The sequence below is a fragment of the Pelodiscus sinensis genome, chromosome 29, assembly GCF_052426305.1.
Source record: "Pelodiscus sinensis isolate ZL-2025 chromosome 29, ASM5242630v1, whole genome shotgun sequence".
Taxonomy (NCBI): Eukaryota; Metazoa; Chordata; order Testudines; family Trionychidae; genus Pelodiscus; species Pelodiscus sinensis.
In genome coordinates, this window is record NC_143080.1 from 3,598,803 (window position 1) to 3,620,251 (window position 21,449).

Consider the following 21,449-nt stretch of genomic DNA (forward strand, 5'->3'; position numbering starts at 1 on the left):
CAGGGAACCTCAAATGTCTTGATACAGCCCCTTTTCAATTAATCTCTAATCTCTCTTTAGAATTACAGCCTTTTCTGCTATTGCCTCCTGCTGTTTTTTTGTGACCAAAGTGGTTATGAGCCAAGAGACGGACCACACAGCTGTAAAGCAGGCCACATCACATTTAATAGAATCCACTACTGTAAAGATGAAAAATTCACACTAACAATGTACAAAGGCAGGTGTAAGAAATACCATCTTTTTCAGGTAAAACTTAAAAGTTGCTTAAATTAAATGGGTTCATTTCTGACTCCCATTTGTATTGGTTTTAGAATAACCCAACAGAAAGCTACTATAGATCTATTATCTGCCAAAGGAAAACATCTTATATGGTGTGGTCAATTCAAAGAAAGTACTTAAATCAACTTTGCAGCGCTGTCACAAAAATTTGCTCTCTTCAGTACACAGTATATTTGCCTAACCTCTCATAAAATGGAGAAAAACTCCATTTAAATCTCTCTTGTTCCTACCCCCACCTCCAAATAATGCCCCTTCCCCAAAGTGAGCAAACAGAATTTTGTAACTCAGCATTGCGATTTTTTTTTTTTGCTTGCTGATCAGCACAAGTTTATTTTTGTATGTAAAATACACATTTTCATCTCAATGCCGGGAGGGAGAGGGGGGTTCTAAGGCTGCTGTAAGCTACTGCACAAATCCCTAGTTGGCCCTGAATTATGAAGTGATCGTCCTCTTTGCAATTAGAATCGGAGTCATTTCCAGAAAAGAGGGTTAGACATTTAAAAAGAGTACTTTAAAAAAATTTAGTCAGATATACACACCTGTACTTATGTGCATTACGTTGTGCACATGTACAGAATCCCACAGGAATATGGTATTCTATCATCTGCATCTCGTTTAAGTATCATTTCAGTTCATTTTTCCCCTTGCTCAAGCCTCCGCCTTGCTGGCACATTATCATTCAAACCCTTGAGCAATTCAGCATATTTCTACAGATATTTCACAGATCAGTTCTAGCTGAAACAAACTCCATCCACCCTTCCTTGCCTAGTCCCAAAATAGTAACAGTGAATACTAATCATGCTAAGTCTGCCTTTGGTGTAACTTCACAGAAGTTAGGAGAGTTGAATGTGGTCAAAGATGATGCTACAAATAGATAAAACCGATCCTCTCTCAGGCATAGAAAGAAGTCAACTTGCCCAATTAATCGGGTAACTAATTACCAGAAATCTGTGTCTGAGAACAGTCTAAAAATGGCTGTTGGTTTAGGTGGGTAACAAGAAGCAGGATCTGGCAAAAATTTAAAAAATAGTAAATAAGGGTAGTAATGGGGGGTGACTCCAGCAAACAGCTTGTTGCAATTTAATACTCTGGGTATCAATGCATTCACAATGCTAGAAGGCCAAGGAACTCTGTGCTACTGTAGTGAAGTCCAGCTCCTTTTCACAGAGTAAATATCATTGCAGGAGTCTGTGTAGGTTGTTGGAGGATCCCTCTACACACAGGGCAGCTCGCCTCTGAGAAGAAGTGTCCTGTGAACTGTTCTGAAGAAGCCCTGAGCCACATTAGCAAGAGGAGAGAAAGTTTTATCTCTGCATAAAGTTCTTTTCCAGGGCAGCTGGTGTTCTCTGGATGGAGTGGATGTTGCGTTTGACCCGATCCTCTACAGAGGAAGTGGATGCACTCTCCAGTTTTATATGGCTGCAGAAGAATTGGAGAAAAAGTCAGACCAGCCTTCCAACTGTTAACTCTTCCCAGTAAAGTTTCATGGTTCCTGGACTCTCATGCATGAACTAAAGAAGGAAACAGGTTGCTGCTTCCTAGTGCAGTCTGCACTAGAGATGTTAAATACCAGTTAACTGAATAGTCGATTAACCTAATGAATTCTTATCGGTTACTCAACTATTCTATAGTCCCCCTGGGAGTGAGGCTGGCAGTCAGTGTGCTCCGGCCCCACTCCCAAGGAGTCCCCTGCCAATCCATGCTGCTGCCTCTGTATCAGAGGCAGCAGCATGGGGTGCCAGGCCGGAGCTGGTCCACAAGGGGAGCCAGTTTAAAAACCAGCTCCCTTTGTGGACCGGCTGCCTCTCACTCCATGCTGCTGCCTCTGATACAGAGGCAGCAGTGTGGAGTGGCAGCAGCCCCGGTCCAGAGAGGGTCTAAGTTCCTGGACCCACTGTGAGCTGGAACTGAGCCAGGCTGCCTGCCCACCTGGCTCCTAATACACTTTAAATGCAGAGCTGCAGCAGGGATAGGGGTCCTGAACCAGGCACAAAAACATTTACTGGCGGGGGAGGGGAGGGAATGCGTGTAGTCTATAGCATTAATTTATAAGCTTTTGCTTATCGGTTAATCGACTACACTATAACATCCCTAGTCTGCACTGGAAAAGCTGAAGGACTAAAGGTTAGCCTGTATCAGACTAAATACCGTATAAACAGGGTCCATGTTTCTCTGTATAGATTTTAAGCAGTTCCCAATTTCTCCTCAACCTTCCAAACAGAAATGTTAATTACCAATGTATCTGTCACTGGGGATCTGGCAACTTTCTGGGAAGCCTCCAAGAGGGAAAAGCAATCTGTCCCCAAAACCAGGGCAGTGCTCCTCTGGGAACTCGAATGCTACTGCGCATGCTGTAAATTGCAACAGTAGCTACAGACCAGAAGGGAGAATTGCAGTCACTGACGTATTATCTTTAAGACTCAAGCCACGTTATCAAACAACATTGTGTGTTCCTCCCACACCCTCAGGCCACACACAATATGCACAATTTGTCTGTTCTAAGAGGGGGAGGAGGAAATCTACCTGGCCCAGAAGGGTTGTCTTGGTGATTAGCTACTTTGCACCTCCCCAATTCTGGGCTGCTCCATGAGCTAGAATGACCTCCAGCATAGGGGTGCCACAGGGCTGCAGCCCTACTCCTGCAATCCCCGCTCTGCCCAGGTCTGTGAGGGGGCTCTCAGCAAACACCCATACAGCTGTTTTGCTCAGATTCCGCACTGGGATAATCCCTCCCCACCCTGACATGGGGCTTTCAAGTCACTTTACAATGCTCCAACTCTTATCCAAAATAAAGAGCCTGGAGTGGGGAGAGAAGGGGAAATGGGTGATGGGGAGGGATCGTGTGAGGACTACCTGTTGTGTTCCCTCCCTCTGGGGCATCTGGTATCGGCACTGTCGGCAGACAGGACACTGGGCTAGACGGACCTTTGGTCTAATCCAGTATGGCCGGTCTTATGTTCTAAGATCTCACCCCTTGTGTTCACAAAGACCCCTTACCTCCATGGTCTCTTGTCATTCTTTGATCTAGTTTACAGCCCAATCCCACAGGAGATCTGTGCACAGGCAATTTGTGGGATCAGGCTTTGATAGGGCATGTTCTGAGTAGGGACGTGAACGGTTAACGGGTGATGCTTACTGATTCCAGTTCGCCGGGGGGGCCCACCGTGAGCAGGGGCTGCTCCAGAGAGCTAAAGTAGCCCCTGTCCATGGTGGGGAGGGGGGCACAGGCGGGAGGCACGCGAGCCTGCCCCTCCTTTAATTGATTAGTCATTACATGTAACTGGTTAGCCAATTAAATGAGATTTTACATCCCTAGTTCTGATAAGAGGGACTTTGTCTGCTTGTGGAACACCGCACGTTTCTGCAGCGCTCTACGAATAATGTGCACTGAGTGCCCGGGCAGCCATCGTCCCTCTTTTTCAGAGAGTTAGAACAGAGGGTTAATTTGTGTATGTGTGTTTTTGCCTAACTGTACAATATGGAATCAGACAGCTCCGTCGGGTTGCACCTCGTCCCGTCCTACAACCTGTGCAGGATTATTCTCTACAGTGGTCTCATCCGCTGAGGCATCCACCCCTCGAGAGATTATTCCCTGCACAGAACTCATCTAGAAGGCACAAGCAAGCGAGACACTCACTGTAGGAATTTCCCATCTCGGGACCTAAGTTTCTCCAGTTCTCGTTCCCGCTCCTCCTCTTTCCGGTGTCTCCTGACATTGTTCGCTCGCTCCTCTTCCCGCCACTTGGCGTTATCCAACATTTCCTGACGCTTGCGCTCTAGCTCCTCTGCGGAGATCTTCCTGTTCAGAGGCAGAAATAGCACTGTTAATTACGCTCAGTTTGCCACCCCATCCCGCCCCTCCCATTCCCAAACTCCAATGTGGAATTCACATTGGATTCACAGCAATCCCATAGGAGAACTTCCTTGTTTGTTGTGGCCCTGAAGTATGAATACACTCAAGAAGGCATCTAGGGTTGCCAGATGGTTTAGCCAAAAATACTGAACACCTCCCCCACCCCACAAAACACACACACACACACACACACACACACACACACACACACACACACACACACACGGGAAAAAATTCTATTGAGAAAAAAAAGGGGGGAGATCAAAGTTGTTGAGGGAAAAAAAAAAAGGACTCCGAGAGTTAAGAAAAATTTTTTTTTTTAAAAACCAGAGTGGACCCTTTAAGAAACGCTTTGGAGGCTTTTTGGCCCTAACAGGTTGCTGGTGGCTGCCCGCCATCTTGCCCCACTGCACCGGGCTAGACAGCTCCCCTGCGGAACACGGTAAGCACCCGGGATTTTCGCCTCCTGGCCAGGAAAAAAAAAAATCAGAAAATACCGGACATTTTAGGTGTCTAGTATTTTCTGAATTTTTTTTGTACTGGACAGGAGGCAAAAATACCAGACTGTCCAGTTCAATACCGGACACCTGGCAACCTAAGCATCTCACTCCTTATAAGACAGAAGTGGGCAACACCACCATCGCTCCAGGATATTTTCTACAACAGCTGTTTGGCCCTAAAACTCTTGGCATTTCTGACACAAGTTGTCTTTTAGGCCTTGTTTCAGCAAAGTGTTTAAGCACACACCTAAGTGGAATGTCTTTTGTATTTTGATCTTCACTGTTCTCCTTTCCTCCAACGCCCAATGAGACCCAAGGCTTTTTATTTTTTAAACTGATTGTTAAGAGGACACCAATGGGGCATCGCATTATCCTGACAACTTTGAAATTTAATCTCCTAGCTTCCAGTCTGTGGGATGAAAACAATTTTGTGATCGCCTCCGCCGGCTGGTACCTGGCAGCTGAACAACTGACAGCCAGGAAGAACACGCATCGTGCCGCTTCCCATTATGAGATGTTAAAACACAACAAACCCTGACGTATCCAAGTCAGGACTGTTCACCTGATCTTTGGTCTATTTTAGTTAATAGAATTATGTGTTTGCACAACTCACTATTAGTTTAGGGTCAGCATGGACAGCTTCCTTATAAACATGTTGCCTACCTAGTATAGCCTGAAGCATGCTGTCGTCGGTATCCTTTTTTAGGAGAAGGGCTCCGAGCTCTTTCCTTTTCTTTCCTGTCCACTTTGGTACTGTGCCTATAATCCAGGAAAAACATTAACATCACATATACAGAATATCTACAGATCTATAGCCCCTTCCAGTATTAATCAGATATCTAACAGACCGCAACGACTCTCACAGGCATTTTGCAATAAGAGCTCTCCCATATTTCCAGGTGCATCATCTTCAGCGGAATGGATGTTATTTTTTTTTAAATGATTTTGTATCCTTAGGGGTGTTTTTCAATCATTTGATTTTCATTCAGCCTAAGTTTTTGCACCAGGAGGGAATAATTAGTAACCAAGTAATAACAGTGGAAGTAAAGATTCATGACAATAATTGCTTCACATATTTGTCAGAGGATCTCATGGTAACAAATACTTTGTTAAAGGCAGTGATGCCAGAATAACCCTCGAACAGTATCAACTTCAAAAAAAATTGCACTCTGATTTTATTTTTAAAAACAAAGAGCCCCTAGAAAGGCTAGAACTGAAAAAGATTAAAAAGAAAAAAATTCTTCCAGTTGTCTGTTTTGTGCATTTGACTGAACTTTGAGTATACTTGCTTTCACTCTTTCCCCAAATAGTTGCCCCCTCCTTTTTTTCTTGTCTGTAAGGATCATTTTATTCACAGTAAGAGGAGGGAAACAAGTTTTAATGAATACAAAAATGTGCATAAAAACTACACACAAATGGGCAAGGAGACTGAGGGTGGAAACTATTTTGTACAAATTGATTAGATTCCACATTGCCAATGTCCCTTTAACAGTATATTTTAGGGTTTTATACAGTCACCGATCATCTTAGTACCTGAGCCCCTTCCATGTAAAATTTGCAGGAGCAAAGTCCTTAGGGGATTTCATGGTGTCTTTGGCAGTTCTCCTTTTATTGAGTTACAACTTTGCTTGGGGTAGGGATTTTGATTAAAATTTTATTAAACTTCCTTTCAGGGGGAAGGGTCAATAAGGGTTTAGAAGCAGAAGGAAGCATCCGTGGAGTGAGAATATTTTAAAAAAAAAACCAACAACAACAAAAAACCTTTCCACCTTAAGAATGATTAAATGTAAACAACTTCTCTCTATACATTTTAATTCATAGGGTTGCTCTCATCATACCCTGTATTTCCTTGTTCATTTCTGGGATAAAGAGATAATTCCAGGGTTATAATTATTTACTTAATTAAAATCAAATCTTTCCCAAGTCCTGTGTGTGGCTTTGGAGACCTCTACAGCAGCTACCAAACAGCCCCTTGGCCACATGATGCAAAGCTAAGCACCTATAATTCCATCAGCTTTCACTTCAAGTCATTGGGAAAAAGTGACGTGAGAAATCAAAGTTGCAGAAACAGTATGAAAGAGTTACGAGGAGGCTGATGGGGTAATAACAGGGATTTTGTTGCCGAGCCTTCAACTGATGTCTAGAGCCTTGCAAATCTGTGTCTATGGGCTTACTATCTGCTTTACATCTGCAGATAAATTTTGCAGGTGCAGATACCAATCTTGTGTCCATGCAGGGCTCTTCTGATTTCTAGAAATTCCTCCCCAAAGAGAAGCCAGGCATGGCTTTTATTTTACTTCAAAGTTAAGATTTCACACTCACTGTTTACCATGCCTAGGAGGAGATCTTGACCTCCTATTCCCAGATTCTTCTTCGCCTGTACTCTTCTTGCCAGGGTCTTTCTTAGGAGACCAGGACTGGCTCCGTGACCTAGAGCGGTCTCTGTGTTTGTGGGTGGCTCTTTCCTGGCCTGCAGCTAGAGAGTGTCGAGGCCTGTGATTGTGGTCAAGGTCTCTACTCTGGAATTAGAAAAAGAGACTCCTTCAAGAGAGTGCAATTAAAAATACAACAGTCACAGGAGCCCATGTGTGGTGCTGGTGAGGCAGGAAGACCTAGGCTAGACAAAGTGCATGCGTATGTACAGGACATAGGCTAACAGCATTATCTAAAACTCCATCCATGCTCTCCATACAGTCCACTGCCAAGATTTTAAACATTTTTATATAGTGTCTTGCATCCCGAAGCACTTACTACTACACACACAGAGCACAAAGAATGCAGACACTTCTGGTGTGGCATGCAGCAGCTAACCACAACAGTAAGTAGACAAAAGTTTGGCTGAAAAAATAGGGGGCAAATCCTTGCTCTTATAAAAAGCCCCACTAGAGTTTTGCATTCACAAAGGGCACACAGGAATGTGGTTTTTAAGGCCTTTTCTGGAAAAAAAAAAAAAAAAAAAAAAAAAAAAAAAGAGGGTGAAAATCTGGAAACAATGAAGTCAATGGGAATTTTAGACTTGTCCTCAACAGAGCTTCTATTTCACCCCAGGTGCTAAACAGCATGGAAGAGAGTCAGACAAACACATGACCAAGACAAATACAGTAAAGTAATGGAACTTGACTTGGCCACCTTAGAAGGCAGAGGTGCTGGAACAACTTGTACAGTGGGGATGCTGAAAGCCATTAAAACCAAATTGTAAACCATGTATATGATGGAAACCATTTCAAGCCAGGGGATGTGGCAGCACCCCCAGCACCTATGTCGAAAGGGCAGAATCCTTATGAGACTTGATCCTCTGGTCCCAATGGGAGTGTAGCCAATAAACCAGCTCCTCTCTCACCATCCTCTTCCACGGCCTGAAACTGCAACGCAATCTGTAGAGTCAGGCTTTCCTAACTAGCGCATCAATGCACTACAGACAGGAAGTTGCAAGAAGCACATGTGCCTACCTGTAAGCCGTATCCTGGGACTTTGAGATGAACAGCTTCCCAAGAACTATCCATCTTCTTGGATCTAAAGGGAAAAATTAAAGTCCCGTCTTTGGAATGGAAAAAGTGAATGTAATCTTTCTATCCACTGCATGAATTAAACCAGAGCTACTCAACACCCGGCCCACTGCCAGTTTATTTGTGGCCTGTGGTGCGGTTCAGGTTCGCCGATGGGATCCTTTGAACATGACCTCCACTGGGAACACACTCCACAACAGCGAGGCGTCTCCCAGGCAGGTGAGCATTGAAAGACGCAAGCAGACGGGCTGGCTGAAACAGACAGGAACAGGGATTCGGTGTTTCTAGCTCCCAGGGAGGAGGTTCCAGGAGCTATTTGCATATATATTTGCATGTATATGCAACCACACTTAAGTTGCGGCCCTCGGCATGTGCTGTCAGTATCATTGTGGCCCCTGGGCCTTCCAAAGTTGAATAGCTCTGCATTAAATCATTCAGCACTTATCCAACGGTCTAATGTGCCAAGTATATATCGGATTGTGTTTTCCCAATTTGTTTTTCCCTACAGGAAATAATAATAAAACGTACTCCCCTCAGTGATCCTCGCTGTTCAGGCATCATCTCCCCAAATCACCATGTGATCATTAACGATGACAGCGTGATGAAAGTGGCTTACAACAGCAGAGTAAGACAATCGTAAATGATAAGCTCTTTGGGACAGGGAAAGAGAAGGTAAATGAAAAAGCACAAGAAATGAGACGGCAGACGAGGGATAGGAGGGTTCAGTTGTGCAGAGACTGATGATAAAAATCTTGACTTCATAAACATGGAATTTTATGGAACATGGAAACATGGAAAAAAAATGTGGAGGACAGAGATCAGTGGGGCAGGAACATTTTTAAAAGTGCTAAACCCTTTACCCCTGTCCAGTCCCATCCCCAGCTGAGACCAGCAGCAGGGACTCTGGACATGGGGCCAGCAGCAGAGCCCCCGGCACACAGGGCAGCAGAGTGTGGAACCAGCAGCAGAACCTCTGGCTCATGGAGCCAGCAGCAGAACCCCAGAGCATGGGTCAGCAGCCAGGAACCCAGCATGTGGGGCCAGCATCCGAGCCCTGGTGCATGTGGCTGGCACCTTGGACCCCTGGCACTAAGCCAGAAGCGTAAGGGTCCCTCCCTGCACCTTAGTTCCCGCATCTATGAAAGGGAGCAACTGACAGAGGCAAATCACTCTAAGCACGGGGGCAGCATAAGAGTGGTGAAGCAGGGAGCAAGAGAGGCTGACTGGAGTAATAAAACAAGAGGACTGGAAAAGGAGAGCAAGTGAGAGCAGTGCTGTAGGCAGTAGCAGAACTGCAGAGTTCGAAGGCCAGGTTCTGGTGCTTGAATGGGATTGCAGGAAAATGGGGGTGTTGCAGAGGAGCAATTCAAAGGCCTGGGGCAATGGGATGAGAACGGAGGGGGAAGGAAAGGTGCTCTCGGCAGTAACATTTTGGATTGCAACTTTCATCTTGTGCAAACATTGATCTCTCTCATTCATGACACCTAAACGCACCTCACTCTGCTTTGCTCCTCGTCACTGCCGGTGCTTTCGCTGCTAGAACTTTGATGTCTGCGTTTCTTGTGCTTCTTTTTCTTCTCCTTCTTCTTCTTCTTTTTTTCCTTTCTTTCCAAGCTGCTTTGCAACTATCATGCAAAAAACCCCATTCATTGCTGCTCACTAGGCCACCACCATCAGGACTGAAGCCGAAATAAGCTATGCAACTTGAGCTAGGTCAATTGCGTAGCTGAAGTCGAAATAGCTTATTTCAGCTTTTGGCACTATCTACACAGCAGGAAGTCCAAGAAAAAGCACTTGTCCTCTGACTTCCCTTATTCCTTGTCAAATGAAAGTTACAGGAGTCACAGTAAGAAATCTTCCAGCTCGACATTATTCTGACATGATGTTGAAATAACTACTTGTAGTGTAGAATAGTGACAGAAATGTAGCCGTGTTAGTCTGGTGTAGCTGAAACAAAAAACAGGACTATGTAGCACTTTAAAGACTAACAAGATGGTTTATTAGGTGATGAGCTTTCGTGGGCCAGACCCACGAAGTGGAAGAGGAAGTGGTCTGGGCCACGAAAGCTCATCACCTAATTAACCACCTTGTTAGTCTTTAAAGTGCTGCATAGTCCTGTTACTTGTAGTGTAGACATGGACTATGTTATTTCGGAAGTGTAGTGTAGTGTACTTGTAGTGTAGACATACCCTATGTGACTTGGCATAGCTGCTCTGTGACAGGAAAACTGAGAATTAAAATAATTTGTTAAATAAATGTGTGAAAGGAGAAGATAACATGGCCTGTGGCGTTTTTGTGTTTTATTTAAAAAAAAATAAACTCACTGAGTTGTTGTTGTTTTTTTAATGTGAAAAAGCTTATTTTGTTCTTATCCAAAAGGAGGCAGGGAATAGAAATAAATTCCTTTCTCTAAACTGTGTTTATTCTGGACCCCCATTCTCTTCTCACTCAATTCAATGCAAATTCTGCTTCAGATTTCTGTGAAAGAATACATACCAGTTCTTTGATTTTCTTCATTTTTACGGGATTATTCAAAACTTCTCTTTTTTTCTCTTCCTCTCTTTTCCTACGGAAAATAAACCACATTGGAGATTTCAAACAACATTAATAATATCCAATAATATCCAAGAACTATTCAAAGCGCAAACCAAGACCAGATTTTGCACACACTTATGCCCACACTTAACGTTAGCACCATGAGATTTTCTCATTGAAATTAACGGGGCTATTCAAGGCAGTAACGTTAAGCATGTTTGTATTGGCTAGACTGGGGCTTAAAGCAGACTTTGTAAGTGTGATCATACAGATGCTTTGTGTTTTTCAACTTGAAAAGCTGGCTAGCAAGGTTAATCAAGAAACTGTTTTATATCCACTTGCAGATTGGCTCCATGGTTCCATCGAGTTCTGTTGCTGTCCATCCTGGCCGAGTCACAAGTGAATGTCTGATACCTCAGTCAAGAGTGACAGAGATGTAATGCAACCACACAGTTGCAAAGCCCAGCCCCCGGGAAGAAAAATTCCTTCTAGAGTCACAGAGTGGTCAGTTTACAACCTGCAGCGTAAGATACAGCACTCCTTTGCAAGCATAGCTATGATTATTGGTCATAGCATTAGCCAGTCTCTTTTAAACTCCAGCTGCAGGATTTAAACCTATGCAACTCTGACACAATCATTTACACCAAAGCTAGATGTAAAATCACAGCCTTGTTGAAAATGCAGCCTTTTTTCCCCCCCTATTGAGGCATTTAATGTTTACACCCTCTTATTGAAGGGCATCATCTGCTTAAAATCCCACATACATCAAGTTAGAGTCTGGGGAGCTAGATGCATTTTGAGCCCCGATCCTGCAAACACCTAAGTCCACAAGCAACTGTCAGGATGCAGGTGGTCTCACAAGCAGGTGAGTAACTTTGATGTCTAAATGTCTACAGGATCTGCCTTGTATCCTGGAAAACAAACATTGGCTTAGTATTCACAAGTCTGAAATAAACAAAACTAACTCTAAGAGACACTTGGAAATGGAACATATATGCAGCCCATCTCAGGTGTGTGTATCAGAACTAGATCAACAGTGTAACATTTAGGAAACAGGAAACAAAAAGCTCTCTAGGCAATTTTCAGGTTTGGGGAAAACCTTAAGTCAGATTGTATCTTGCTGAAATCCTCCTGCTTAATGAAATACAAGAAAAAAAATTACTCCAAATCACGGCATGCAACATCTGAGGCCACGTATATAGATGAGCCGGAGATCCATCTTGCATTCAATTTAGCAGGTCTAGATAAGACCCACTACATTGAACGCTGAGGGCGCCTCTGTTTCATCCCTTTAATCACGAGGTGTTAGGGAAGCAAACGGAAGTATTTTCTCCCGTCAACCTCCTACTGTGAAGATGGCACCAAGCTCGGCTTAAGCTATGCCAAATCCAGCTACATTATTTACGTAGCTGGAGTTGCATACCTTAAGCAGACCTCCGGGTCTAGCGCAGACCTGGCTACAGAGTCTGAACAGTTGCAGGCTAATTAGATCAAACATTAATATTGCAGAAGTGCCTAGAGGTCTTAACCAGGTCTCTACTGTCCTTCAAAGATATAGTGTATGAGTCTGCATCAAGTAACTTCCAGTCTGAAAGATGACAGGTAGATAAAGGAAACAGGTGGACAGAGGACATACGAGGTGACAAACAAAATACGAGTCTTAATACAGATGAACTCTGTGCAGTGCTTGGTTAATTGGCAGCAGCAATCACAACTCACTCCCTGCCTAGTGTGAATCATCCCTTTTGTACCTTATCATGAAGAGTGGATCCTCCCGGATTTTGCTTGCCATGTCTAGGACAGAATTGGCACCTGTGGGGGCAAAAATGGAGCCGGGAAGAAGTCCTGTCTCAGTGGAACAACCTGCTTCTTTGTCTTCCATCTTCTCAAAGACATATTTGTCCACAGGGCGGCCCATCAGATACTCCTCTCTGTTCACCATGCCCCCGGGACCTTGGTACATCCAATCCAGCTTCTCTTCTTTTTTCCTGTTTCAAGCAACAGCAAAAAAATCCATGTTACTGTGTTTGCCCTCCAATCAGCTCTGGAGTTTCACTTTTCTCTGTAAAGATGAGCAGAAATGCTTTAGCATAAGTCACTATTGAATGTCTGTCCTTGGTACTATTCCTGCAAAACCAAAAAAAACTTACACAGGTGTTGAACTTTACATGTGGCAAGTAATCCTACTGATCATAGAAGATTAGGGCTGGAAGAGACCTCAGGAGGTCATCTAGCCATCCTCCCAGCTAGGGCTTTTCAAGTCTGGCCTTAAAAACTTCTTAGGATGGAGATTCCCCTGCATCTCTAGTGCTTCACCACCCTCCTACTGAAATAGTTTTTCCTATTATCCAACCTAGACCTCCCCTTCTGCAATCTGAGATTTTTGTTCCTTATTCTGCTGTTTGTCACCACTGAGAACAGCCTCTCTTCATCTTCTTTGGAACCCTCCATCAAGTAGTTGAAGGCTGCTATCAAATCCCCCCTCGTTCTTCTCCTCTGCACGCTAAACAAGCCCAGTTCCCTCAGCTTCTCGTAAGTCATGTTCCTCAGCCCCCTAATTATTTTCATTGACCTCCACTGGACTCTCTCCAATTTGTCCACATTCTTTCTGTAATGGGAGGCCCAGAATTGGATGCAATACTGCAGAGAAGGCTTCAGCAGTGCAAATACAGGGGAATAATCACTTCCCTTGATCTGCCAGCAACGTTACTAATGCAATCCAATGTGCCGTTAGCCTTCTTGGCTATAAGGGCACACTGTTGATTCATATCCAGCTTCTTGACTAATGTAATCCCCAGGTCCTTTTCTGGAGAACTGCCGCTTAGCCAATCAGTCAATAAGCTCAACAGGAGGGAAAATTAAATGCCAACATACATTTTTACGGGATCAGGGCCTTAGAAATTAGAGCAAAGGACCGTGTCCCTTTCTCTGACAATGCCTAGAGACAATTCCACAGTGTACTTGACAGCATCGTTAGGAAATTTCTCCTGTTATGACACTACATTTCATAGCGCTAGGAAACATGGACAGCTCTAGCCAAATAAGTACCAGAAAGAGTAACTTTTGGTCCATTATAACAAGCATCTTTCCTTTTTCACGGCACCCACCGTTTATACCGTGACAGCCAGGAAAGTTAGTTATTTGGTAGCTGCGACTCAAGTCTTTAAAAAAAAAAAAAGTGTTACTAGAATGTCCCTGTTCAGAAATTCCTCCTGGTGACAAAGTCCTTAGAATACAAATGATGCACACTGGATTTCCAAGGGAAACCACACACACAGAGTCTAGCATAAAACTCTGCCTCACACTTACTTGACTGCTCCCACATCCTCCGCATAGCGCTGCATCTCCTCCCGGGCTCGCTCCTCCCGCAGCTCCCGCTGCAGCTCCTCAATCTTCTTCCGCTCAGCTTCATGTTTCTGCTCTGCCTTCCACACCTTCTCCACATTGCGCAGAGTCTGGGGGTGCCAGCTCTTCTTCAGATTCTAGGACAGGAAGCAGTACAAGCAGGGCTTAAAATGCTAACGTCCGAGACCCACGGAACAGGGACCAAGCCTTCTCACAGGGCTGCCCGGAAGACGAATTAAAGGGGCACCATTAGGACAAAAGTCATGTTGTAACATCTTCATCTGCCTCTGAATACTTCAGATTAACAACACGCCAGGCAGGTTAGTGAGAAAGAACACACCCACACCCACACCCACACCCACACACACCCACCCCTCGGCTTCAGCAAGAACTGTGTAATCAAGCAAGGAAAGCAGGTTTAGATCTTTACCTTTGAGTGCAGAGGGAAAGATGGAAAATTTCAATCAGACTGGCCAACAAAAACACACAAATCAGTTTTACCCTCACCTAAACCAGTGCTTGAAGTGCCCAAGAAGCAAACAAGGCACAGATTTTAAATCAGCTGAAAACAATCCCAAAGGTTTGAACATTACAGTGTGGCCTTAACATTACATTCTACCTTTGGGGGTTCGTAAAACTACAGTGTTCTCTTTTCTCCAAGGCGCTGGCACTCCTTTACAACCCCATTTATCAAAGTGAGATTTGGTTTGAGTTTTAGGTGGGAGAAAAGGGAATCAGTATTTGTTATCGGACTTGGTCTGGGACCCCACGGTACTATCCCAAGGCCCCACCACAAGGGTTCCCTGTCAGCTGTGTGGACACTCAGGAGAGATTCAAATGCTCAGCAGAGCTCCCACAGCCAGGTTTTGTTTCTCTGGTGGTGCACATTCTCACATGCCTGGCTGCATATTAAAAAAAACCTATTCCGCACACAGATGGGAAAAATCTGCACATGGGTGAAAAAGATTAGAGGGAACATTGTCCACGACCCAGCCTCTTTGTTAGAGGCTGGGAATGGGCGAAAGGGGAGGGATCACTGGATGGTCCCCTGTTCTGTTCATCCTCTTTGGGTGCACCTGGTAGTGGCCGCTGTCGGCAGACAGGACACGGGGCTGGATGGACCGTTGGTCTGACCCAGCGTGGCCGGTCCTCCACAGGGATGTAAAATCCTGTTAACCACATGATGGTTAACGAGTTAACTGATTAAAGGGGGGGCCAGAGCTGCCCCTGTCTAGGGTGGTCTCCATCTCACAAGACCACCTTGGGGCCCTGATCCTGCAGCACCTCTGGGTGCGACTGGCAATAAATTTAAGCCCGGGACCGGGGGCAAGGCGCTTGCTGACAGCCGGGCCCCTGGGCGACCCCGGGTGCACTGGGGGGGCGTGGGGCTGTAGCAAAGCGCCCCCCCACCTGTCTGGGGCCCTGGCTCGCCCAAGTGGGGGGGGATCTTCATTGCTGGGGGGGGCCGCACCGTGGGGCGGGAGGGGGGGCCGTCATTGCTGGGGGGGCCGCACCGTGGGGCGGGAGGGGGGGCCGTCATTGCTGGGGGGGCCGCACCGTGGGGCGGGAGGGGGGCCGTCATTGCTGGGGGGGGGCCGCACCGTGGGGCGGGAGGGGGGCCGTCATTGCTGGGGGGGGGCCGCACCGTGGGGCGGGAGGGGGGCCGTCATTGCTGGGGGGGGGCCGCACCGTGGGGCGGGAGGGGGGCCGTCATTGCTGGGGGGGGGCCGCACCGTGGGGCGGGGGGGGCCGTCATTGCTGGGGGGGGCCGCACCGTGGGGCGGGGGGGGCCGTCATTGCTGGGGGGGGCCGCACCGTGGGGCGGGGGGGGCCGTCATTGCTGGGGGGGGGCCGCACCGTGGGGCGGGGGGGGCCGTCATTGCTGGGGGGGGCCGCACCGTGGGGCGGGGGGGGCCGTCATTGCTGGGGGGGGGCCGCACCGTGGGGCGGGAGGGGGGCCGTCATTGCTGGGGGGGGGGCCGCACCGTGGGGCGGGGGGGGCCGTCATTGCTGGGGGGGGGGGCCGCACCGTGGGGCGGGGGGGGCCGTCATTGCTGGGGGGGGGCCGCACCGTGGGGCGGGAGGGGGGCCGTCATTGCTGGGGGGGGGCCGCACCGTGGGGCGGGGGGGGCCGTCATTGCTGGGGGGGGCCGCACCGTGGGGCGGGGGGGGCCGTCATTGCTGGGGGGGGGCCGCACCGTGGGGCGGGGGGGGGTCTGCTGGGGGGGGGCCGCACCGTGGGGCAAAGCCTGTCAAAACACCCCCCCCGTCCCCAGACCCGCCCCGCCCCGCCCAGGCGGACGCGGGTCCCGGCCCCTCACCAGGTCTCCCCCCCCCATGGCGGCGGCGATTCGCGTTCCCGGCCCGGCCGCGTCAGCTCCCGGCGCCGCTCGGCCCCGCCCGCCAGGCCCCGGCTGATGGCGCCGCTTCCGCCGCCCGGGCTGGAGGGAGGGAGGCGGGGCTATGGGGGGGCGGGGGGTTATGGTCCTGGGAAGTGGGGGGCGGGTGGGGGGGCAGTGGGGGGTTATGGTCCTGGGAAGTGGGGGGCAGTTGTGGGGTGGGGGGGCAGTGGGGGGTTATGGTCCTGGGAAGTGGGGGGCAGTTGTGGGGTGGGGGGGCAGTGGGGGGTTATGGGCCTGGGAAGTGAGGGGCAGGTGTGGGGTGGGGGGGTAGTGGGGGGTTATGGGCCTGGGAAGTGGGGGGCAGTTGTGGGGTGGGGGGGCAGTGGGGGGTTATGGTCCTGGGAAGTGGGGGGCAGTTGTGGGGTGGGGGGGCAGTGGGGGGTTATGGGCCTGGGAAGTGGGGGGCAGGTGTGGGGTGGGGGGGCAGTGGGGGGTTATGGGCCTGGGAAGTGAGGGGCAGGTGTGGGGTGGGGGGGGCAGTGGGGGGTTATGGGCCTGGGAAGTGAGGGGCAGGTGTGGGGTGGGGGGGGCAGTGGGGGGTTATGGGCCTGGGAAGTGAGGGGCAGGTGTGGGGTGGGGGGGCAGTGTGGGGTTATGGGCCTGGGAAGTGAGGGGCAGGTGTGGGGTGGGGGGGCAGTGGGGGGTTATGGGCCTGGGAAGTGAGGGGCAGGTGTGGGGTGGGGGACAGTGGGGGGTTATGGGCCTGGGAAGTGGGGGGCAGGTTTCGGTTGCCGATGGTTACCGGCTCCCACACTGGGGTTGTGGCTGCCACTGGCTCCCAGCCCCCATGCTCGAGCTGGCTCTGCTGGCTCCCAGCCCTGGCGCGGGGAATGGGGCTGCCACCGGTGGTTCACAGCCCCAGTGCTGGGAGTAGCTGCTGGCTCCTAGCCCCAGCCGCCATCCACACAGGGCTGGAGCATCTCTCTGCCGGTGGCAGGTCACAGACAGAATCCAGTTAACTGACACCCAGTAAGCATCACCAGGTAAGGGTGATGCTTACCGGGGAACTGGTTAACCGGTTACCCATTCACATGCCTAGTTAAGGCTACACTCAAGTTATATTTTGAGCTGCCAGTGTAGTGAAGTCTCGGAGGGGTAGCCGTGTTAGTCTGTAGTTTTAAAAACAACGAAATAACAAATATTTCCTCTCCAGCTCATCTGATGAAATGGGTTTTACTCATGAAAGCGCTCTCTCTGTCTCTCTCTGTCTCTCTCTCTATATATATATATATGCACCTGCTGAATGATCTGGGCTGGCCCCGCCCCAGGGCACATGGGCGGCCCCGGGCGCGCAGCGCATGGGCAGCCCCGGCCCTGGGCACGTGGGCAGCCCCGCCCCCCAGACGCCAAGAGCATGTGCGGCCCCAAAAGGTTGGGGACCACTGCTGTAAATCAACCCTTCCCTGTGTATTTGGCTTGTGGAATTGGCCTGACACAACACTGTGGGTATGTCTACACTACAGCGCTAGTTCGAACTAACTTAGTTCGAATTAGTTAATTCGAACTAAGCTAGTTCGAACTAACGCATCTAGAACTAAAAACTAGTTCGAACTAGCGTTTTGCTAGTTCGAACTAGTAAGTCCACATTGAGTGGACTCTGAACAGGGCTTAAGGATGGCCGGAAGCAGTGCCGGCAGGGCATAAAAGGAGGACTTAGAGCATGGAGATACTGTCTCAGGCTAGCCGAGGGCTGCGCTTAAAGGGTCCCGACCCCCACCCCGGACACACAGTTCTAAGGGGTGCCCCGCTTGCAAAGAAGTTCTGGCTTGGAGTGCCCTGAGTGCCCACACTGGGCACATCACACCACTCGGCCATCAGCCCGGCTGCACTTGCCGCAGGCTGCCATCTGGGGAGAGGGAGTAATTGGGGGGCTGCAGGAGAGCTTCCACCCCCAGAAGCCCGCAGAGCCAGCCCAGTCCTCCCCATCGGGGGCTCGTACCCCATTCCTCCCTCACCTCCTTCCACTTACCCTTCCCTAGCCCCCCTTCTTATTGATGTACAAAATAAAGATAACGTTTCTTCCAACATTGACTCTGTCTTTATTGAAAAAAACTGGGGGAGATTGGGAAAAGGAGGTGGGAGAGGGGAAGAGAAAGGCTGGGAGAGGGGAGGGCAACTAACATGATCAGGGGTTGGGAACAGGTCCCAAATGAAGAAAGGCTACAGAGACTGGGACTGTTCAGCTTAGAAAAGAGGAGACGGAGGGGGGACAGGATAGAGGTCTCTAAAAGCAGGGGTTGGGTGGAGAGGGTGCATTCAGAAAAGTTCTTCCTGAGTTCCCATAAAGAAGGACTAGAGGACACCAAAGGAAAGGAATGGGTAGCAGGCTTCAAACTAGTAAGAGAAAGTTGTTCTTGACAAAGCAAATAGTTAACCTGTGGAACTCCTTGCTGCAGGAGGCTGTGAAGGCTACAACTAGAACAGAGTTTAAAGGGAAGTGAGATAAAGTGATGGAGGTTGGGTCCATGGAGTCCTATTAGCCAGAGGGTAGGAGTGGTGTCCCTGCCCAAAGTTTGTGGAAGGCTGGAGAGGGATGGCACGAGACAAATGGCTTGGTCATTGTCTTCGGTCCATCCCCTCCAGGGTCCCTAGGGTTGGCCGCTGTTGGCAGACAGGCTACTGGGCTAGATGGACCTTTGGTCTGACCCAGTACGGCCATTGTAAGCTCAGGGCTCAGTGTCGGGGGTCTCAGTGGACCCCCTTGATTTTCATGCACACCTGGTCCTGGGTGGCCAGGCTGGCAGCTCTCCTGCCCTAGACGGCCACTTTCCTGTGCCTAGTGCGGAGATCGTGGACGAGGTCCACGATGTCCGCACTAGCCCAGGAAGGTGCCCGCCTCTTGCGGTCCAGGGCAAGCTCCCGGGAGCCGCCAGCCTGGTCCCGGCAAGAGGGGGTGGGCTGGGGGGCATCGGGTGGGTGGCTCTGTGCCGTGCCAGGTGCAGGGTCTGCTAGCTGGGTACTGGCAGGCTTGCACCTGGCACGGGCACCGTAGCCAGCCCGTGCCCCTTTAAGGGGTCCGGGGCCGGGAGGGGGGCATAGAGTTTCCCTGGTGTTGGCCAGAGTGGCCACCAGGGAAACCTGGGGAGGGCTAGCCTCCCACTAGTTCGAACTAAAGGGCTACACAGCCCTTAGTTCGAACTAGCTAGTTCGAACTAGGCGTTAGTCCTCGTAAAATGAGGTTTACCTAGTTCGAACTAAGCGCTCCGCTAGTTCGATTCAAATTCGAACTAGCGGAGCGCTAGTGTAGCACCTATTAAAGTTAGTTCGAACTAACGTCCGTTAGTTCGAACTAACTTTGTAGTGTAGACATACCCTGTGACTTTGAGATTGTTCTTAAGATCCATTAATGAGTCCCTGGGGCAGGTTAAGGTGTTCTCCAACAGGGTTTGTGTGTGTTGCCTTTTCAGAGATCTGATTTGTGTCCATTAATTCTTTCCCACAGAGACTGTGCAGTTTGGCCAATATACGTGGCAACGGGACATTGCTGGCATTTGATGGCCTAGATCATATTAGTGGATGTGCAGTTAAATGAGCCGCTGATGTGGTTGGGTCTAGAGATGAAATCGCCTGTGTAGATGTGTGGAGAGAGTTGGCACTGCGGCTGATTGCAGGGGTGGGTTCCTGGATGATATGATGGAGGTGTGCTGCATGGTTACTGGAAATAGTGGCTGTGTCTACACTGGCATGAATTTCCGGAACTGCTTAAAACGGAATACTATTCCGTTTTCAGTTTTTCCGGAAAAGGAGCATCTACATTGGCAGGCTGCTTTTCCGGAAAAGCCCTTTTTTCGGAAAAGTGTCTGTGGCCAATGTAGACGCGCTTTTCTGGAAAAGAGCCCCGATCGCCATTTTCGCGATCGGAGCTTTTTTCCGGAAAAGACTACTGGGCTGTCTACACTGGCCCTTTTCCAGAACAGTGTTCCGGAATAAGGACTTATGCCCGAGCGGGAGCAGAATAGTTTTTCCGGAATAGTGGCTGATTTTGTACAGTAGAGCATCGTTGCTTTTCCGGAAATTCAAGGGCCAGTGTAGACAGCTCGCAGCTTATTCTGGAAAAGCGGCTGATTTTCCGGAATAAGTGGCCCAGTGTAGACACAGCCAATTTGTTTGAGATTAGGAGATTGTCTGTAGGTGATAATTGGCCTTTTCCCCCAAGGCCTGTGAGCGTGAGAGGTCATAAAACGGTGTACACATGGTTAATTTGTTGCTCACTTGGACCAGGGTTTTGGGGGTTCGAGGCGGAATGAGTATCCGCAATAAAGAAGCCTGTTTACTCCATCTGCCTCTGAGTCACCATTTTTTCCCTAACAATACTGAACTTTACTGCAGATCAAAAGGTTCCTATTTCAAATTGAGTCCCCCACTCTTAATGAAAATACTATTTTCCCTGACCCTGTTGAGGTCTCAACAGCCAGTGTTCTGTCTTGCTCAGCACTCAGATGCTTCGCTACTGAGCTGTAAACGCTGCCATTAACTAGAAAAAAAGGCTTATTTGCAGCTATGCAAATAATAGTGCAGTTATTGTTAAGCTTCAAGTTGGTTATCGAGCTCCGCTCTGGGAGCAAATCCTGGAGGAAAAAAAATGTCTGAACCCTGTCAGATCCTCCTCGGGGATCTGGCCCCCAGCAGTGTCATGTTGATAGGTGATTTGCTTTCTCCTAAGGTTATCTACTCCAGCATAGCAGTCCACACCATTCCATTCTGGACTTAGCAGGTGGATTCACACAGCCCTTCCTTTTGCCCACTTCACCTTACAGCTGAGGTCTGACATCGGATTCTTCTTTCACAGATCTGTACAAGAATTCAGTGTGTGTCTGTGTTGCAGCAGGGGACAGTAAAAATAACTGCTGAAATCTTCCACCTTTCACCGATTATAAAGCCAAAAGAATCTGTGCTCCTGGTGTAACACAGGACATATAGGCCTTTCTTGAATTAATTCCTGTTTGAATTAGAGCATGCTCTCTTGAAAACCAAGCTCAGTCAGAATGGTCTTCCATATAGCGGGGGTTGCACGAAACATGACCTGCTT

The 21,449-nt window shown here is 48.7% G+C and overlaps 1 protein-coding gene across 2 annotated transcripts; it reads right to left on the reverse strand.

Annotated features, from left to right (window-relative positions):
- Window positions 1-143: 143 nt before the first annotated feature.
- CWC25 (CWC25 spliceosome associated protein) lies at window positions 144-16,467 on the reverse strand. 2 transcript variants are annotated; one of them, XM_075911395.2, is made up of 10 exons: window positions 16,340-16,467; window positions 13,983-14,155; window positions 12,425-12,661; window positions 10,635-10,704; window positions 9,633-9,763; window positions 8,082-8,145; window positions 6,955-7,151; window positions 5,296-5,391; window positions 3,917-4,078; window positions 144-1,698 (listed from the first exon to the last, which is right to left on the reverse strand). In XM_075911395.2, the coding sequence occupies exons 1-10, from the start codon at window positions 16,355-16,357 to the stop codon at window positions 1,584-1,586; spliced, it is 1,263 nt and encodes a 420-aa protein (XP_075767510.1). In that variant the 5' UTR covers window positions 16,358-16,467; the 3' UTR covers window positions 144-1,583. The 2 variants fall into 2 exon arrangements, with proteins under 2 accessions (XP_075767510.1, XP_089630149.1); XM_089774023.1 differs by lacking the exon at window positions 16,340-16,467 and adding an exon at window positions 14,449-14,792.
- Window positions 16,468-21,449: the final 4,982 nt, after the last annotated feature.

Coding starts and splice junctions, on each gene's coding strand:
- CWC25 (XM_075911395.2), bottom strand. Junction 8,146..9,632: donor GAGGAGCAAAGCAGAGTGAG/GTGCGTTTAGGT, acceptor TTTTCCCTTTAG/ATCCAAGAAGATGGATAGTT. Junction 5,392..6,954: donor CCTCCTAGGCATGGTAAACA/GTGAGTGTGAAA, acceptor CCTGGATTATAG/GCACAGTACCAAAGTGGACA.